Here is a 20,861-nt window from a genome sequence, read left to right as displayed (position 1 = left end):
ATTGCATACATGTTAGTTTTATTTTTTATAGACTATTAATTTGTTGAATTTTTATAGTCTATTTATTTTGAATGGTCAATATTTTTTATATAATGGTTTGGCCCTTCCAAAAATAAAATTTTAATTATGTCCCAAGTCGCAACTCTACTTTTATGGAAACATGCGTAACTTTTTTTTTTTTTTGAAAATTGTATAAACAACTTTTCAATGCAAAGGTAGTCATACCAATAAAAAAACTAAAAATATTTGGCAAGCACAATAATTATTAAATTTTGAATGAAAACACAAAAATCATTTTCACAACTACTGCAATTATTTGCTTTGACAAATATTCTAAGATGCTATTACATTGCATCTTCATACTTGAAAATAAGGTTGTCCATGGATCAGGTTATGGCTTCACTTGGACTCAACCCGATCCCAATGGTTGGTAGAACAGGGGACCTGTCATCGACTAGTAACATTAATGGGTCAGTTCTTACATAGATCGAGTCAGTTTCAGTTGAAAGCAAGAAAGGCGGAGGCAATCACAATTCCAACAGAAAATGCACTACATCCAATAGAAATCTCACTAGATCTAGTGAGATCTCGCTGGATCTAGTGAAATATCTCAACAGATTGGTCGAAATCTCACTAAATCTGGTTGAGATTTAACTGGATTTCGTAGATCTCTTCGCATTTTCCTTGGGTTTTGGTCGGGTCGGTTTACTTAGGTTTTGAAGGAGATAAACCAAGACTCGACTAGTAGAAATTGGGTTCTAAAGCGTTGACTCACCGCCAACAGCCACAGCTTGGCTTGGGTTTGATCAAGTCACTTGGGTGGATCGGGTTAATTAATAATATCCCTGCCTTAGTATATGATTTACTACTTCAAAGAAAACATGGGGAAAACCCCCTATTTTCATCTATTCTCATCTCTACGTGATAGAGAATCGTGCACAATTTTGGATAAAGTTTCCCCTTCCGGAATGATATATGGCCGAGGATTAATACCTATATGTTTTACAAGGGCCTTGAAATTCTTTCCAATCTAACTATATTAATCTTGCTTCTGCAATTGTAATAGTCATTTTCATCCTATTATGAACTGATATTATCAAATATATCTTTGGATATTCTTTTTAAAATATACCATAATAATTAGAAGTTTGGTTGCATGAATATGAAATTGCTAATTTTTGAGTTATCCCTTGGGTAATGTTAAGCCCATCACTACATTATTTTGATACATGCTATCAGCATTTAACTTAGTTAATTAGGATTGATAACCCTAGGTGCATGAAACTTAGATAGACGGATGTAAGTAATGCCCATCCATAAACCGGACAGGATCCCTGCAAAATCCTAATGAACTACAATAGAAAACAAAACCCTCTTATTAATTGGGATAAATAATCTATTTCGTGCCAAGTTGGCTTTAAAAAGAAAAATCCATGTCATAGTTGTTGAATTATACATTGAAAATCAAGTTTTATATATACATACACACACACACATATAATAATAATAATAATAAATAAAAAATTATTTACCACCGCACAACCTTGGTACGATGGTCACTCCACAAGTATAAATGCTTGTGGAGTGTGGGGGGCAAGGGCCGGGGTTCAAGTCTCCAGGAGGGAGATTCACACACATTTACATTTAGATTAAGCTAGAGTAGAAATTTTATCTTGTATCAAAAAATAATAATAATAATAATAATAATAAATTATTTGAAAATCAAGATATCAAAGGGAGCGTGTTGCTACAAGTTGCTTCACGAAGAACTGTTATTATTATTATTATTAGAAATAGAATTAGAATTGGACTAGATCATTAATTCTATATTTAATATTGTAGACTTTTTTAATTTAAGGTTTTTTCTGGTATTATACTATCTTGTTATCCAAATATCATTTATCATACGTAAATGAAAGTTCAAGTTTATTTTTTAAAGAAAAAACACTTAGTTTAATAAAACCTAAGCTTTCATACATGTTGCCACATTAAATAAGAGTTTTTCTTTTCTTTTTTTGTAAATCAATAATGTATATAATACAGATGAAGTTTAACTTTTATTTGGCCTTATAATATTGTGTCATATAAGTTTTGAGCTTCCGTATATGTTGCAATATTAACTAGGAGGTTTTTAATTATTATTTTTTTAATAAGCTAATCTGAACAGCGCAGTGTTTAGTTTATATATCTCTTTTAAATGCCTTTATAAAAAAAATTTTAAAATGCAATTGACATTAAACCACCAATGTAAATAGAATAACATTCTTATAATTTAAAGAAAACCATTACTCTCAGTGGTGCGCCTTTTTGTGTTTCTGGGCTGGACTACCTCCTACCGCGCTAGACCTGAGTATTTTGAATAAGAGAGTTGGGACCAGCCTAACTGCAACTCACTTTGGTCCGGCTTGCGCACAAACTATGCATCCGTTTGACGAAACTATCGTCACGTGCCCATGGCAGGCAAAACTGCCACAGAAAAAAGTTGTGGCAGAATGGGTGCAACAAAACAATGATAAGCGAGATACGTTATTGTTAGGCAAACTAAATCAACAATCTTTCAATAAAAGGGAACGGATTGTAAGAGTAATAACAAAGGCTAGAGGAGAAAAATATAGCAGTAATCAGTAAAGTCAAAGAAGAATATGACTAGTTTGCCATATTTAGCTTAGTTACGGGCTGTAGCCAAGGAGGGTACCATTTCCTTAATGTGGGTAAACTCGCAGGGGCATCTTGCCGCGAAAATTACACGTTTTAAGGGAGCGGACCTGAATGACTTGTGCCTAAGAGTATTCCTTAGCAGAGGGTAGGCTTTAAGAGGGAGAGAAGAAGAAAACCCATTGGTGCATGCCTGCCATTCTACTCTCTCTTGCTTTTTTTCTTTTTAACTCTCTGTTTCCTTCCCCTGCTTTACTATTTCAATTCTCTGTAACTCTCCGTTTTTTGTTTTCTCTCTTTTCTTTTAGTGCTCTCTTATGCAGTGTGATGGTGATCACTCTTGTGGTGATTGCTACTATTTCCCCCCCTTATTGTGCACGGCAAAAGCTCTTTATATACTGCTTGCTACGACTGTTTCTTTACCATTTTATCCCTTAACAACCTTTGTCTGGTCTGGGTATCCTTGCCGACCACCACTAGTCTATCAGTGCCCCAACCACCACCACTTACCTATGCTGGCTGCGGCGCTCTCCATTACCAGACGAATGAGGTTATTTTGTTTGTTTGCTTACTATGACCTTCTCATCTGTCACGGTGTGGGTGTTCTCTCTTCCTATTCCTCGTGGCATGCACCTAGTGGTTCCAGTTCATCCTCCCTCTTTTGGGTGGTATGTCATCCCAGCAGGACATTTCCCCTAAAGGAGCTTGAGCAAGAACCCTAGAATAGGCTTCCCCTTCTCCCCACCACTAGACCATACCCTCTTTTACCTCTGGCCCATGACCCACCACTCCTGTATTGGTTGGGCACAGGCTGGTAGGGCCTAGGTCTTGCGCGTGCTCCACTTCTTGTGTACGTCCAAACCTATCTGCTGCTCATGCGTTTGCCGTGATCTAGGGCTCGTCTGTGCATTTTGCTGCCTACCCTTGACCTCGTATGGCATGAATCGTCTGGTCTTTCATTCTTTATTGGTCTGTTTCTTTCCAAGGGCTAGGCCTTGCTTGGATTTCTCGTTTTAGTCCATTTCTTGCCTTACTTGTAGTCTTGTTGTTGCTCTTGCCACACCATTCTGCTATTCTTGCCATGGTGTTATTGGACCCGTGTTTGCTGGGCCTCTTTGGGCCTGCTGCCAAGCATTCTTTCAATGACTTCATATGGTCATTCATGTTACATTGTTTTCCTAATCCGTTACATTGCTTGCAGGCTCTTTTGTCCCATTTCTTTCTTCTTAGGCATCCTTGGCTCATTTGCTTTCCTTGGGCATTCTCGGCCCATTTCCTAATTCTGCATTCTCATGGGCACCTTGCTAACTTTTTTGGGCTTCCTTGGCCCAATTACTTTATCCTTCGTCCTTGGGGCTAATGGGTTTTCCATCAACCCCTTTCTTTCTTACTTCATTACATCGGGACTACTGTGACCCATTCTTGCTTTTTCTTCATTACATAATGTCCATAGGTTTACTACTTCCTCCTTTGGGCTCCTTTAGGCCTCTTTGTTTTTTCTCAAGAACCATTTATTTATTTTATGGGCCTATGATTCATTATTCCTGTCGTTAATGGTTCCTTCCTATCAATCCGCTAACTCTCTTCTTGCCCATATTGTTGGGCTTCTTCCTGCTGGTGGGTTTTTTCAAAAAAATGAGCCTCAACACACTCTCGTCAAAAAAAGAAAAAAGAAAAAAAGAAAAAAAAAAAAAAACCATTACTCATCCCATTACAGATATAAATGGAAGCCTAAGTTTAGGAATACTTGAGCATCGCTTACGTGTTGTAAAATTAAATAAGAAGTTTTTTCCCATAAATCATCTATATTTTAGAAACACACACACACACAGACTTCATATGAAGGTTGCGTATAATAATAGCAAGTTTAAATAAAAAGCTTCCAAATTTTTAAAAGAGAGTTTAATCTAATCATTAGGGCCTCCAATGGTACAAGACCCATGTGATTTCATCACGGGAAACATTAAAAAATTCAATCTAACAACATCCAATTAATTGTATAATAATACGAAGTATTGGCATGCATAATATAACATTCACAAACCGTATAATAAACACAATTAATTCAATCATATATTGTACTGTACCCACCATAATTGACATTCGGCAGAAAATATTATAAGCATGACCCTTCTCAATATATATATTATATAAGCATGATGTGCCTTCTACGGATGCATGTATTAAAAGGAATTTAGTCCAACATCCTATCATTGAGACCTTCAATACCAAACATCTATGAACATGGATCCACATAATCTTCTACCATTTTTCTTAAACAATTGGCTTTGTTGCAGATTTCAATGTTCTTAAACAATTGGCTCTGTTAATTATGTTGAGACAAAACACACAATGAAAAACAAAATAATTTGACCCTAAAAGGGATTCAGATCTCACTAAAATTTCACGAGAATGGTGTAGCAAACAGAAGGGGTTAAAACAAATGTCCTATCAAAATGGTATTTGAATCTAACCATCATAAAAAGAATGTTCAGAATTTCTCCACGCTACAATTTTTGGGGCTAGAACTAAACCAGATGCAAAGGTATTAGCTCTCTCACACGCACACAGATATATATATATATATAAAATTGCAACCAATCCTGTAAAGCTAGTTGTATCATTCACCTATTACAGTTGCAAAGACCTTTTCCCTCTTCCTACTTAGGCATGGAAGAAATATCATAATTACAAGCAATCAAAGCAAGAGTGAAGCATGCAAACAAGTGCTTTTGTTGGATCCCTTTCCCCACCCTTCAGAATAAAAATTACAATATCAAGAAACAAAATTTTCTCTCCTCATTATTTGGCATATAAGAATTGCAAAAACAAAATTTGAGAGTGCAAGGCTACACATGCATATCGTTCCTCAATCACAGAAAACCACACTGAATTCACTCACAAGTCTTGTAGAATTGGCAAAAAAATTGTGTGAAGTTGAAAAAGGGATTATTCAACTTGAGCATATTTTAACAGATAAGGGATTATCAAATTAAACAGCCCCATATTGCTAACTCGGAAAAATTAAAAAAGATGCATGCACCAAACAGACTCATATCATCCGAGATAAAATTTTCCTTTCTTGATAACCTGTGTTGCATTGTTGTTAAAAGTGTACAACAAACAATCACCTCCACCTTAGAAGCAAAAAAACATCATAACAGTAATACCCATATTCAAAGGCTAAACATAAGAAACCTGTACAGAGCCATCCAGTTACTAAGATATTTGGTTTCTTGACTGGGAATAATTGGCCTAATGTGCATAGACAATTAGCATAGTAGAAGCATAAGCGAGAGAGTTTTTTTTTTTTTCTTTAAAGATCAACTAAAACAGTAAATTATGAAGCACCCTAGCAATCAAAATTAATTGGTAGTTGTAAAACCAATTCCAAAATGCTACTCTTCTCAACACCTCCAAACTGAAGCTGAGATAAGCTCCTTTCGCTGCCAACAAAGAACAAGTGAAGTTTGCTTCTTCTCAACATGGAATCCCCGAACTGGAGTCCTCTGCAGCAGACACTCTGCTTGGGACTCGGTGAAGTTGCTGAATGTCAATGGGGAGAATCCAGATGACAAAAATAGACTCCTCCATGGAGGCGTTCTATCAGGTGAGCAGCGACCCAACACAATTTTCTCAATTCCCGGTTGCAGCAAATACCTCTCAATCTTTTGCAAGGCATCTAGATTGACATTAACAGCATCCAATGATTCAAGCAGACTTGAATAAGATTGAACAGCATGAATTATGTGGTCGGGAAATGGGACATCGGTTTGATCACAACCTCTATCAAAAGAGACTACAATTTTCGGTGAGAGCTGCTTCACAAAGCCAAGAACCAAAGGAAGCGATAAAGGGTAGTTGGAAAAGGAACCAATTGGCAGATTCACTGCAATTGCCTCACTCTCCGATACATGAAGGGGCAATGGCCAAGAACCAGAGTTCAAGGACTCAAGGCTCAAAAATTGAAACTCAAAAGCAAGATTAATCTCAGTAGCAAAATCTTTCAAGTTTTCTTGAGTGAAACCGAGCTCAAGTTCATCGTGTGTGGATGGGGATACGAATGCTGTGATTTTAAGAGCTGGACCATCGCCTTGCTTCAAGGCGAGCTCTTGCATAAGAGAAGCCCACTGCCAACCAAACCCAATATCAAAATCAATAACGCGAATGGTATCAAAGCCATCCAAGGCTTCAAGAAGAGCTTGGTTACAAGTAAAATTGGCAAACTGAAGTACAGGAGAGACTTCTGAGAATGATTTGTATGCACCAATCTTGAAAATAAGACTAATGGGAGGTGGTGGTGATGACAAACTCAAAGAAGCATTACAATTAGTATTATTAGTATTACGAAGAAGCAATTGCAAGGCCTCCTTGAAATAGAAAGCAGCCCTTTGAAAAGGCTTACCAATTGGAGAGAGCTGGTGATTGAGCCGCGCCAATATCCCTTGCGCACGTACCGGATTATTCCCAGTTTCTATCAGCTCTGCTAACTGGTATAACTGATCAAATAATAATTGCTGTGCATGCTTTTGCTGTTGGCTTGCCAATTCATTGCACACCACTTTCTGCTTTGAAACCATCATTGGCCTCTGCTGGATATGTTGAGGAAGCATCTGAAGCTGATTTTGCTGTTGTTGTTGCTGCCTTCGAAGAAGCTCTTGCCCCGGTTCCGAAAATGGCAACTTGGGTACCTGATAATTACGCTCAATACCCCCAAGATTATACCTTTTCGCTAGTGTTGGTGAAACAAGGTGATGCTCTTGCAACTGGGCATATGTTAAAGGCATAAACAAAGCTGGGTTTTGAGCAAACTGAGCTTGATTTTGTTGCATCATCGGTGGATTGAAAATCTGTGGCTTCTCATCTACATCTTCAATTGTTTGCACCTGCTGTTGTTGATGAAACATGGCTGGTAAATGAGATTGAGAGACCGGCGAAAGATTATTACTTGTTGCAACAGAGAACATGGGGTTGTGATTTGGGGTCGAAACTGAGCCAAGCCTGGTTGCATTGGTGCCACCACCATTGAATGGAAAATCAGCAGAAGGGTCAATGCTAGGCAGCAAAGTGTTTGGCATTTCAAGGCAGCCAAAGGCAGCAGCTTGATCTATGATACCAAAACCTGAGTTGAATTCACTGTCTTGATGCAAGAGCTTGTTGAGACCCAGAGATGGGTCTTCAATGTCCCCCATAATCAATCTCATAATAGACTTATCTTGACCTGGCGAGGACTCAGACAACACACCTTCCCAATCTTCCATTCCAAGCTCACATTTTTCACCAATGTCCAGTGGCGGCGCCACTTTGAAGGCAGGGTGTTCAAATGAACACCCTGACCTGAGGGGAAAAAAATTTATATATAATATTTTCTTTTGACTACTCAAAAACAAAAAAACAAATTTTTTTTTGAACACTCAAACTAATTGAAACCCAAAATGGTTCTAATTTTTGCCCCTTCCTCCAAAAAAAAAAAATATATCTTTAGGTTACTTTGGAATTGACTGTAGAAGGATATGGCACCACCAGCCTCCAACAGATTACAGATCTGCATTTGTGAGACTTTAACTCTTCTAATAATTGTTTTACTCTCTCTTTCCGTCTGAGCTCTTTAACATTTGTGAGACTCCAAGAAATTACAGCTTCCTAACTTGCTAAGTTTGGTCTGTTTGCTCTTGCTTTTTTCTTCTTCTTCTTCTTCTTCTTCGTCTTCTTCTTTACTTCATTTCACTGATCCCAGTGGTTTTGCTCTCTGTTTACTGTTTACTGTTTACTGTTTACTGATTAGATTACAACTATGGTCCACGTGTATGGTTTAGATTTCAAGTCTGCAAAATAGTTAAAAATGAATTTCTCATCTACATTTGTGAGCTTAAAATATTCTTAAAGATAGAACTAAAAAACTTTTTTTTTTTTTATTTATTTATTTATTTTTATTTTTTTATTATCTCTCTCTCTGGGAAGTGGGAACAAAACAAAAGTGCAAAAGAGAAACTCCTCTCTCTATAACAGAACAAAGAGAAGCGATAGAAAAAATAAAATGTTTTTATGAATAACTTCAATGTGAAGAAAATGGAAAGGAAAGGTTGGGATTCTTAGATTCCAGGGAAATTAGCTAGTGGGCGGGTACAGCCGCACTGGTAATAAATAAATAATTATATAAAATAATATGTTGGGCTAATTTTTTTAAAGTTATCTTATTTTCTTAGTTTAAAATAGGATTGCTTTAAAAAAAAAAAAAATTTAAAAGGCCAGAAGTGGTGTTTTCAGAATAAATTGAAAATAGTGGATCCTATATATTTGTTCAAATTCTTTTATCTCTTAAATTAAGGAACTTATCTTTATCATAAAAAGAATTCAAACACTTCAAATTTGAGATTTATTATTAAAAAAAACACGATGAACTCTATTACCATATCATTATCCAAAAAAAAAAAAAAGTAATCTACAGATTTTATATGTTACTTTTTGTAAATATTTTTTTTTTAAATCTCAAAAATAAAAATGGCATCCTAAACAATTATTTTTTGTTTTTAGTATTTTGAAAATTGTTCTTGAAAGTGGAAACCAAACACACATATAATATAAAAATATTGTTTGGAAACTAGTTTCAAGTTTAGTTTTTTGAAAATTGTTTATTTTAAATAGAAGTTGTCATATCATCCCCTAATAATTCTGCTAAAGCAATGTGTGAGAGGCTGTGAAAATCGGGGCACTCTCAAAAAAAAAATATTCGGGTGCTTTTTCAGGGCACCTCTCTTTTTGGGTAAGTGGTGTGGAATCACCACTTGTTTTTTATACAAAAAAGAAAAAAAAATAAATACAAACTACATGCTCAAAATATTTCATTGTCATTGATTGAATAAAGACAAGTACAATCTTGGTAAATTAAACCTTACAAGGCTTTGAGTCCTAATTACAATCTATGCAAAATAATACAAAACTTTTAGTCCTAGTTACAATCTACCGAAATTAAAAAAGACAAAAGACTAATCTGCCTATTCAAAAATCCTAAGCTCAGGGGCTAGGTTACAAATGGGAAGGTGTTAGGCATCTATTCCACCCAAACAAAGTCTGCTCTTCTAGACTCTAATGACCAATATACCCTCTCTTGTATGATGTTGAATGATATGTTGACATATATAATAGACACATGACCTACATGACAGACACTTGATGTAGCCCAAATTGCCACCTCACTCTATTAGCAGGGTAATGTACAAATCTAACACCCTCATCAACCAAGTAAGGCAACCACCCGGCATTGGTGGCTGCCAAGTAAGTGATACCCCTTTCCTCAAACCAGTCAACGGGGTAGTGGTCCCAACAGTATCAATAAACGAACCCATCACAGAATCAGCACATGTGTAATCCGTGCCCAAGTTCCTATATGCTTTCCATGAAAACCCAACTCCTTTATCGAAGAACTCAACAGCAGGATGATCAATCAGTTTCAAACCAACCCAACGAAAAGCCAATGGAAAGTCAAACTCAAACCTACTGCAGAAATCAGTGATGACCCTCGAAAATGACTGGTACTTCTCCTTAGCAAAGCGGACATACCTACACTTTGTCAAATGCTTGGCACAACGCTTATACAACAAATGCTACAGAATGGTGCTATGAACGGAGGTAGTGACTATGTGGCAAGAACCCGTCTTATTCTCATCACTCTGCAGGATATCAAACTGAACATACAGATGTCCCAAGAACATGGGTGCTAATGGCAAACTCACCCCAGCAAAAATCTTAATGGCTGATCGAAAATACAAAGGCTTCACGGCATAGTGGGGATGACAGCCAAAGATAAACTTATAGAGCCAGAATGTGATGAAGGCCGCACAACGGGTAGCCACTCATCTTCTTCCTCAACTCGGCCTCCACGGCCTTTTCTTCCGAAGAAAGCTCCAAAGCACCAGGGTCAGCGTCACTAAGAATAGGCAAAAGCAATTGGTTTGCAATATCTTCCAAAGTCATGGCGATCTTACTGCAAGAGAGAAAGAAAGTGTGAGTAGCGGTGCACCACCGACAGACCAAATGGCGGAGATTTAACAAATCTCTGAAGTTAGACAAGCAATGGGATGAGACAATAGCCTTCAATACACCAGCCCACTGCAGCGACTCCATAGAGCTCATGTCGGACAACTACTTGTCCACCCATTCCTTCCAACCCAAAGTCATACCCGATCCAAACTCGAAGAGAATGGTCACAAGAAGTGAGGTACCATGGCGGATGGCAAGATCAGGAATCGAGAAAGCCAGCAGAGCCCAAGAGATGTCTGTGTTGCCACGGCAAATGGCAAGCCACACACAGCCCAGCAGTGGCGGCGTGTATTCACTGGGAACTTTTGGAAAATTGGCATAGGTATTGTACCAAGGGTCTATAAGGGGAGCACACTCACTGTTGGGATCGCGTCGTTCCTCTTCCTTGTCAGAGTGGTCTGATTCCAAATAGGCGGCCTCTTTGCCTATCTTTCGTGCAGCAGGATCATCAAAGACAACCTTTTTTCCCTTACGGCGGGAAGAACCTTGGCTTTTCGCCGGCGTCATGAGGGATTGGTTGATCGAAATAGATGGTTGACGGTGTTTGAAAAAGAAGACAAGGTGAAGAAAGGGGAAAGGAGAGAGTGTTTGTGCTTGAAATGTGAAAGAACTATTTATTAAGTACAAATGTCGTCCAGATTGACACAAGGGATGCGATGGGTCAGTCATTGGATAAGGGATGGAATTAATGAAGCGGAGACCGTGTTTCAGAATAACCGCTAAACTGGGAAATTAGAAAAGACAACATCGTTAATGGCAGGAAAAGAAAAGAATACACACACACACACACACACACACATATATATATGAGTTGGGGTCCACTGTTCAAAAAAGCCTACAAAGGAAAAGAAGAATAAAAGACAGGAAGGGCAGGAAATTCTTTATTCGCATATGAACAGCAACAGCATTTCATATGCTCAGTGGGCTAAATGTTGGGGCTCATTTTTTAAATGCCCAACAACAAGAAGAAGCCTAACAATATGGGCAAGGGGAGAGTCAGTGGATTGATAGGAATGAACCATTAATGGCAGGAATAATGGATTATAGGCCCATAAAATAAATAAATGGGTCTTAAGAAAAGCAAATGGGCCCAGAGGAGCCCAAAAGAGGAAGTAGTAAACCCATGGGCATTATGTAATGAAGAAAAGTAAGAATGGGTCACAGTAGGCCTGAAGTAATAAAGTAGGAAAGAAATGGGTGGATGGAAAGCCCATGAGCCCCCAGGATGAAGGATAAAGAAATTGGGCCAAGAAAGTTCAAAAGAGTTAGCAAAGTGCCCATGAGAATTCTGAATTAGGAAATGGGCCGAGGATGCCCAAGGAGAAAGAAATAGGACAAAAGAGTCCACAAGCAATGTAACAGATTGGGAAAGCCCAAAGTAGCATGAATGACCATACGGAGTCATTGAAAAAAGGATGGGTAGCAGGCCTAAAGAGACCCAGCAAACACGGGTCCAATAACACTGTGGCAAGAATAGCAGAATGGTGTGGCAAGAATGACAACAAGACTACGGGTGGAGCAAGGAATACACTAAATAGAGAAAAACCCAAGCAAGGTTCAACCCTTGGAAAGAAACAGACCAATAAAGAATGAAAGACCAGAAGATGGTTCACACCATAAGAGGTCAAGGATGGGTGGTAGAACGCACAGACTAGCCCCAGACCATGGCAAACGCATGAGCAGCGGACAGGTTTTGGACATACATAGGAAGTGAAGCATGTGCAAGACCCAAGCACTACCAGCCTGTACCCAGCTAATACAGGGGTGGTGGGTTATGGGTCAGAGGTAAGAAAGGGTATAATCTGGCAGTAGGGAAAAGGGAAACCTATTCTAGGGTTTTCGCTCAAGTTCTTTTGGGGGAAATGTCCTGCTGGGATGACATACCACCCAAAAGAGGGAGGATGAGCTAAAACCACTAGATGCATGCCACGATGGATAGGAAGAGAGAATACCCACACTGTGGCAGATGAGACTGCCACAGTGAGCAAACAAACAAAACAATCTTCTTTGTCTGGTAATGGGGAGTGACATAGCTAGCACATGTAAGTGGTGGTGATTGGAGCATTGACAAACCAGTGGTGGTCGGCAAGGATACCCAGACCAAACAAAGGTTGTTAAGGGGTAAAATGGTAAAAAACTGTCGCGGCAGGCAGTTATAAAGGGCCTTTGCCGTGCACAGTAAGGGAGAGAAAACAATAGCAATCACCACAAGAGTGATTACCATCACGTCGCACAAGAAAGCACAAAAGAAAAGAAAGAAAACAAAAGGAAAAATTGAAATAGTAAAATAGAGGAAAGAAACGGAGAGTTAGAAAAAAGAGCGAGAGAGAGTAGAATGGCAGGCATGCATCAATAGGTTTTCTCCTTCCCTCCCTTTTAAAGCCTACTTTCTGCTAAAAAATCCTTTTGGGCACAAGCCATTTAGGTTCACTCCCTCAAAGTGTGTAATTTTTGTGGCAGAATCCTTCTGCGAGGTTACCCACATTGCGAAAATAGTTCCCTCCTTGGCCATAGCCCCGTGACTAAACTGAATGTGGCAAGCTAGTTATGTTCTTCTTCAACTTTATTGATTACTGCTATTGTTTCTCTTCCAGGCTTTATTATTATACTTATAACTTGTCCTTCTCTTTTTATTTTAACGAAAGATTGCTTACTTAGCTTGCCTAACAATAATGCATCTCGCTTATCATTGTTTTGTTGTACCCATTCTGCTACAACTTCCTTCTGTGGCAACTTCGCCTGCCATGGCCATGTGACAAAAGATTCGGCAAACAAAGGCATAGTTTGTGCACAAACCAAACCAAAGTGAGTTGCAGTTGGGCCGGTCCTGACTCTTTTATTTAGAATACTTGGGCCCAGTATAGCAGGAGGCAGTCCAGCCCAAAATCATAAAAGGCCCACCACAATGTTAATCCTATTCAAGCATCATCAACCAAAATTAATAGAGAAGAACAAAAAAAAAAAAAAAAAAACAGAATAACTCTTGCATGAGCGTGCTCTTCTTAGTGAAAGAATATTTTAGAATTCAAAGAAGTTTATTCACCTCTTTGAAGTCTAAAATAATTTACTTACAAAAAATAAGTTCCTAAAGCAAAAGCCTCCAGAACGTCTTTAACGTAAGGGAATTGAAAATTTAAAAGAGAAGAGCCAAAAAGAGGGGGGTCAGAAAGTGTGAAAAAGTGTCCTGAATTTTGAGAGACCTACCATATTTATAGAGGTTGGGATGCTTATAAAAATAAGAAAAAACGTATGGAGAAAATCCTAAAAAAAAAAAGAGATTTGGATAAGAGTAAGCTAATTTTTTCAGATTAGAACCAATAGTATTTTGATCATATATTTTTACTCAAAATTCAGATTAAGCTAAAGTTTTGAGAACTGAAGGGAAATTCGATTCTCTAAAACTTTTCCAGAAATAGTCTAGTCCAAATTTTGAGTTCTACTATGCTAAAAGTGCATTGGAATGTGAATGTGAAATCTGCTACTTGATTAGCACGTTTTTGAAGTGTTTTCCAACTCTAAAACTGTATTTGGACCAATTTCTGAGTTATTTTCATAATAAACCTCATTCCAAAGTGATAATTAGGACTTTTAAGATAACTATTTTGAATATAATTATCCCAAAAGCCTAATTATCTACATTCTTTAAATATTATCAGCTTATTTATTTTAATTTCAAGTAACAAATCTCACTTTAAGAAAAATACTTAACCAATCACAAAAATTCATTTAATTAATTTTAATCATTAACCAATCAAAATTAATTTCAATTAATCTCATGTGATCGGCTTCACCCCATATAATGCATGCAGACCATGAAAACTTGATCTCGTGATATCTTTCAATTCGACGGTCCGATTTGGGAATCAGACATACCATCGCGATCACTAGAATTTCAAAATCATTTTTATGATATGTGATGAACAAATTAATGCATGTAATGCAACTCTAGATTTTTGGGTATATGAATGGTCACTTTAGTCATCTTCCAAGTTTAAATTATGGGTGTAAAATTTAGTGTCTACACAATGCTAACGTTTAACTAACAACATTTTCACAACAGATCCTAGCAACAATTTAAACGTTAAAAAATTATAATGATGAAATTTGTACTTGTAAACATTGATTTGCTTGTATGGTTTGATGGATGCTTCTTTTCTTCCTCTTTTTTTTTTGTGATTATCAAGGAAACTTTAAATTTAATGCATTAACCTTGCTTCTTCTTGAGAGGTAGCACAAATGGTCGTCATCTAGGATATCAATTTTGCCCCACCCTGCTTGACCCACCTTTCCCACTTCACCCTATGCGGATTTTCCCCATCCTGTAAAGGTGGTGGGGCAGAGATTGGAGAAGATTTTAGCCCCGTACCATGGAACAGGGCGGGGATGGGTTTAGAATTTTTAGACCCAACCTGCCCTGCCGAAACCCTGTCCCGCCTCACATTGATAAGGGTTAAATTGTAAATTTTTCATATCCAAAAACCCTACTATTTAAACAAACATATCATCAGCTTATTTTATTCTACCCAAGAAGGCTTTTTGCCTTTATTTTTTCTCTAGCAAGGTTGGAAATAAGGTGCCAATTTTAACATTTTCTTTTGTCTTTATTTAAAAAATAATAATATACTATTGATCATTGATTTTGTATTATGAGATTTTTGTTTTTGTTGTGATATTGTCTTGTTAAACACTTTAATAATGTGGAGGCCCGAGAACCGAAGATTGGAAACACCGCTGTAGCCTTCAGTTGTTCCAGGAGAGACTAGGAAGTGACAGAGCATCCTTTGGGGATATAAGAGGTGAAGATGGGCGCCTTAGGGAATAAACAAGAAAAGGCTAGCAATGGTTTTATCAGCTGTATTAATGAGGAAGTGACCTAAACGGTAGGTCCATAGTTCAGCAATTCATTCCACGACCTTCACCAAAAGTCTAATGGGATAAGTGTCCTAAGGAGATTTAGTAGGATTGAAGATGGAGGGTTAGGATGCAAGAGGTCATGGAGTATATAAAGGAAAGTGAATCTAAGTTAAGGGGAATCCAAAAAAGAATATAAAAAAAATAGAGATCTGAGCTAGAATTGTAATTGAGAAAAAGAAAGTGAACAGTGTATGTAACAACCAAGAACATTGTTCTCGGGCAAGCTTGTAAAGATCCATCTATGCTTTTAAATCTTAGACTTTTGATTCTTCCTACTCTATCCATGTCCTCGAGCGAAGCCCAAAATTGTTCATCCCACTCTCGTTACAAATATATATTAATTTAGGTCGGGTTTAGGAACATCAATCTCACTATTCTAAATGGGCTTGGGTAGCTAAGTTTACGTGCCCTTACAATTGGCACTGTTTGTGGAAAACAAGGTTTTGTTATGGCTTTGTTCAGATAAGTCATGGCCAACCTAAAGCTAAATTAGGAAGAATCAGTTGCTTCACAGAGGGAGAATCCATTTGTTAATCTGGAACAGAGGAAAGACCGACACCATACACCAAGTGTTGTGGTAGAATCATACCATACGGAGCGCACTAAGAGGAGTCATTCAAGACCAGAGAGCTAAGTTTTGCATGATCAAGAGGTGCGAAAGTTGTAGCGTGAGAAGATCACCTGCGAAACAAATTGCGGTGTAGGAAGCGTGGTAGGAGGAATCCATCACCTTTATCAAATGATGGATCGCAAGGGAGTAGAGATTGCTCATACCGCCTGAGCTTTAGAACCCCACCTAATGAATCCTTTTCAGCATCTTCACATCAGGATAAACCAAAAAAAGGCATGTACAAGTGTGGGCAAGGGTCATTTCACCATAGCATGGGGAATGACGCAATGAGCAAAGCACTTCAAAAAATTTCTAAGTCACCATTCATTAGAGGGATCAACAGGGCCAAGCTTCCCCACCGATTTTCGTAGCCAAATTTTACCATTTACAATGGAAGGTCTGACCCTATGGAGTATGTAAGCCACTTCAATCAGAAGCTGGCAGTGCATTCTGGCAATGAAGCCCTCATGTGCAAGGTTTTCCCCTCTAGCTTCGGGCACGTGGCTATGCAATGGTTTGATGCTTTGAAAGAGAAGTCAATAAGGTCCTTCAAAGAGCTAGCAAAGGCATTTGATTCTAGATTTATAACATGCAGTAGAGCAAGCCCTTTAACTCTCTTTTGTTTATGGAATTGAGGGAAGATAAGGCCTTCAAGACTTATGCAGACAGATATTGGGAAACGTATAATGAAATAGATGGAGATTTCGAAAACGTGGTCGTGAGAAATTTTAAGGTAGGGCTTCCAACAGAGCATGAGTTAAGGAAGTCACTAACCATAAAGCCTGCCCTCAGTATGTGCCAGCTTATGGATCGCATTGATAAATATAAATGAGTGGAGGAAGATCAGACCTAGGGAAAGGGCAAAGCTAAGATGTTCCTAGAGAAAAGGGATTCTCAAGGAGCAAGATATCAAAATAACCATCCCAGAAGGGACTCCCCCAATCAAACATCATCAACAGGGGCTTAAGCGGTCAACTCATTGTTCAAAGAGCCAGTCTATCAGATACTGGAGAAGAAAAAGAATGAACCATACTTCAAGTGGCCTAATAAGATGGGTAGAGATCCATCCAGAAGGAACCAGAGCCTTTACTGCCATTATCATCAGGAAAAAGGGCACACAACAGAGGACTGCAGGGCTTTGCAAGATAACCTGAGTCTACTAGTGAAGGCAGGGAAACTAAGTCAATTATTACACCAGCCAACAGGTCAGATCAAGCATTTGAGAGCTGGGTATCAAAGGGATGTAGCTCCTTGGCTAGCTTTGGGCACGATCAATGCAATTTTCACTAAGCCTATGGGAAATGCTGGGACTTGTTCGGGGGATATGTTGGTGGTTGTAGGCCTAGATTTAGATGATGGGAGTCAGGCTCTCAAAAAAGCCAAGGTGGTGGCCACCCGCACTTTGGGTTTTTCAGAGGAGGATAAGAAGGGAACATTCCAGCTACACGATAATGCCTTGGTAGTTTCCATAAGGATTGATGGGTATGATGTGAAAAGGGTACTCGTAGACCAAGGAAGTGGAGCGGAGATCATGTACCTTGATCTGTATAAAGGGTTAAATCTAAGGCCCGAGGACCTAGAAAAATACGACTTGCCGTTGGTGGGCTTTGATAGGAGGATGGTTGTCCCTCGTGGGATGATAAGGTTACATGTGCAGGCTAGAGATGAGGAGGTGCAGGTTAGCTTCATTGTGCTTGCGGCCTATTCCCTTCTACACAACTATTCTGGCCAGACCATGGCTTCATGATTTGGGTGCGGTGTCCTCAACTCTGCATTTGAAAGTCAAGTATCCTACACAAAGAAAAGTAGGGGAACTAATTGGGAGCCAAGCAATGGCTAGGTAGTGTCTGATGGCAGCAATTACACAACATCATGTGGATCCCGTTGTGGTGGAAGAGGAGTGAATCTCATAGCAATTAAAAGGTCCCGAAGTGGGACTTAAACCAAGTCACATGGAGTGTTGTCTGAGGAACTTGAAAGGGTTGTGATTGGACATGACGAAGAAAAATACTTTCATGTGAGTTCTAAATTGTCATCCTTGGAAAATGCAGCGTTGGTGAAGTTTTTGGAGGATAACATGGATGTGTTTTCCTAGAGCAATTATGACGTCCCCGAGATTGATCCTGAGTTTATGTGTCATTGATTGAATGTGAATCTAGAGGCGATCCTACGAAAGCAACCTCCTCAGCGTTTAGCAAAAGAGCATTCTGGGGCAGTAAGGATAGAAGTGAAAAAACTTAAGCAAGCAGGGGCAATCAAGTAAATCTTTTACTCTGAGTGGTTGGCTAATACAGTGGTAGTGAAGAAGAAGAACGAGAAGTAGTGTGTGTGTGTGGACTTCACGGATTTGAATAAAGTTTATCCAAAGGACCCTTTCCCCGTTCCTCAGATTAATCAATTGGTGGATGCAACAATTGGACATCCTCGGATGAGTTTCTTGGATGCCTTCCAAGGGTATCATCAGATACCTTTAGCATTGTCTGATCAGAAGAAAACGGCTTTCTGTGCTCCCACTAAAAATTACCATTATCGTGTGATGCCCTTTGACCTTAAGAATGCAGGATCCACATATTAAAGAATGGTGACACGGATGTTTGAGTCACAAATTGAGAGGAATGTGGAGGCATACATTAATGATATGGTGATAAAAAGTAAGCAGGTTGTAGAGCACTTAGCAGATTTGGGGGAGGTGTTCTCGGTGTTGAGGGAACATAGGCTGTGCCTAAATGCATCCAAGTGTTCTTTTAGAGTCAGCTTGGGAAATTTTCTAGGCTACATGATAACACACCGAGGAATTGAAGTCAATCCCGATCATATTAAGGCCATTAATAGCTTGCATCCTCCTCGGAACCCTAAGGAGGTACAAAAGTTAATAGGAATGGCAGCAGCTCTGAATAGGTTTATCTCTCGTTCAGCGGATAGGTGTCGTCTATTTTCCAGCTCCTCCACAAGTGAAAGAAGTTTCAGTGGACCGAGGAGTGTGTATTGTCCTTTGAGGAGCTCAAGCAATATTTTGCGCGCCCCCCAGTCCTTTCTAGACCTGAGAAAGAGGAAGTGTTGTATGCATATTTAGCAGTCACGAGTTATGCCATTAGTCTAGTTCTGGTCAGGAATGAAAGCGGGGTGCAAAGACTTGTATATTATGTTAGTAAGTCCTTGTAGGAAGCTGAGACATGTTATCTACCCTGGAGAAGGCGGTGTTGGCCATTGTACACGCCTCGAAGAAGCTTTCACATTACTTTTAGGCACATACTGTGATGGTGCTCACCTAGCTTCCCTTGCAAGCACTGCTGCAAAAATCAGATTACACGGGCAAGATCGCTAAATGGGGGACCATGCTGGGTGCTTATGACATTAGGTTTATGCCTTGTAATGCCATAAAAGGGCAAGTCTTGGCTGATTTTGTGGCTGAGTTTATAAACAGTATGGCCGAGGACGAGAATGGGAAAATAGATGCAATGATGGTCTCGGCCTCGATCGTCGTTATTTGGGAGGTGTACACCGATGGAGCAACTAACAAAAATGGTCAGGAGTAGGAATTGTGTTGATTACGCCCGAGAAGCTAGTGATGGAGAAATCACTACATTTGGATTTTTTGGCTACAAATAACGAGACTGCGTATGAAGCTTTGCTGATGGGAATGTTAATGGTTAACAAGTTAGAGGGGAAAGGTTGTAAAGGTACATTTTGACTCACGACTGGTTGTAGGATAAGTCAATAGTGAGTTTGAAGCCAGATATGAACGTATGCAGGGATACCTTGCCAAAGTCAGACAGGCTCAAACCTGCTTCAAGAGCTTCACCCTAAAGCAAATCCCAAGAGGGCAGAACTCTCATGCAGACTCTTTGGCCATGTTGGCAACCTTTCTTTGAGCAAACCTACCTTAGGTTGTCCTTGTTGAAGTCGTGGCCAACCCTAGTCTTGAAAAGAAGCCAACGGTTGGGGTACACAGTGTTCAAGTTTGGCCCAGTTGGATGGATCCCCTAATTAACTTCTTGAAGCAAGGTCAGCTACCCGAGGATAAAGTTAAAGCAAAAAAAATACGTAGAAAAGCCTCGCGCTACTAGTTATTTGAGGAGCAGAAGTTGTACAAATGATCCTATTCAAAACCATATTTGTTGTGTGCATCCTGAGGCAGTGGAACCCTTGTTAGAGGAACTGCATGAGGGATTTTGTGAAAGTCATACTGGTGGGAGATCGTTGGCCCACAGAGCCTTCACTCAAGGATACTGGTGGCCGAGCATGCAAAAAAATTTTCATGATTATGTGAAGAAATGTGATCAGTGCCAAAGGTACGCCCCAAATATTCATTAGCCAAGAGGGGCCTTAAACCCACTTTCTAGTCCTTGGTCGTTTGCTCAGTGGGGCCTGGACATTGTGGAGCCATTTCCTCGTGCTATAGGAAACTGAAGATGGCTCATCGTCTAGATGGATTATTTTACCAAGTGGGTGGAGGCTAAACCTCTTGCTAACATCAGGGATATGAATTCTAAGAGGTTTATTTGGAGAAACATTATCAAAAGGTTTGGGGTCCCACACGCATTGATCTCGGACAACAGGCTTTAGTTTGATAGTAAGGCTTTTAGAAGTTATTGCGGCGAGTTTGAAATAAAAAATAGGCATTCTATTCCTGCTTATTCAT

The 20,861-nt window shown here is 39.1% G+C and overlaps 2 protein-coding genes across 2 annotated transcripts; one reads left to right on the top strand and one right to left on the bottom strand.

Moving 5' to 3' along the window:
* Positions 1 to 5,722: 5,722 nt before the first annotated feature.
* Positions 5,723 to 8,414, bottom strand: LOC142614687 (scarecrow-like protein 6). The gene is made up of 2 exons (XM_075787245.1): positions 8,146 to 8,414; positions 5,723 to 7,992 (listed from the first exon to the last, which is right to left on the bottom strand). The coding sequence occupies exon 2, from the start codon at positions 7,914 to 7,916 to the stop codon at positions 6,063 to 6,065; it is 1,854 nt and encodes a 617-aa protein (XP_075643360.1). The 5' UTR covers positions 7,917 to 7,992; positions 8,146 to 8,414; the 3' UTR covers positions 5,723 to 6,062.
* An 8,856-nt stretch (positions 8,415 to 17,270) lies between these two features.
* Positions 17,271 to 17,966, top strand: LOC142616569 (uncharacterized). Its single transcript, XM_075789394.1, has one exon. It carries the CDS (start codon positions 17,271 to 17,273, stop codon positions 17,964 to 17,966), a length of 696 nt encoding a protein of 231 aa, XP_075645509.1.
* The last annotated feature ends 2,895 nt before the right edge of the window (positions 17,967 to 20,861 follow it).

Source organism: Castanea sativa, chromosome 11 (genome assembly GCF_040712315.1).
Source record: "Castanea sativa cultivar Marrone di Chiusa Pesio chromosome 11, ASM4071231v1".
In the NCBI taxonomy this organism is placed as follows: Eukaryota; Viridiplantae; Streptophyta; class Magnoliopsida; order Fagales; family Fagaceae; genus Castanea; species Castanea sativa.
Note: the sequence above shows the minus strand (reverse complement) of the source record. Positions and strands in the feature narration are given on the sequence as shown.

Coding starts and splice junctions, on each gene's coding strand:
- LOC142614687 (XM_075787245.1), bottom strand. CDS start 7,916: ATGGAAGATTGGGAAGGTGTGTTGTCTGAGTCCTCGCCAGGTCAAGAT.
- LOC142616569 (XM_075789394.1), top strand. CDS start 17,271: ATGGGTAGAGATCCATCCAGAAGGAACCAGAGCCTTTACTGCCATTAT.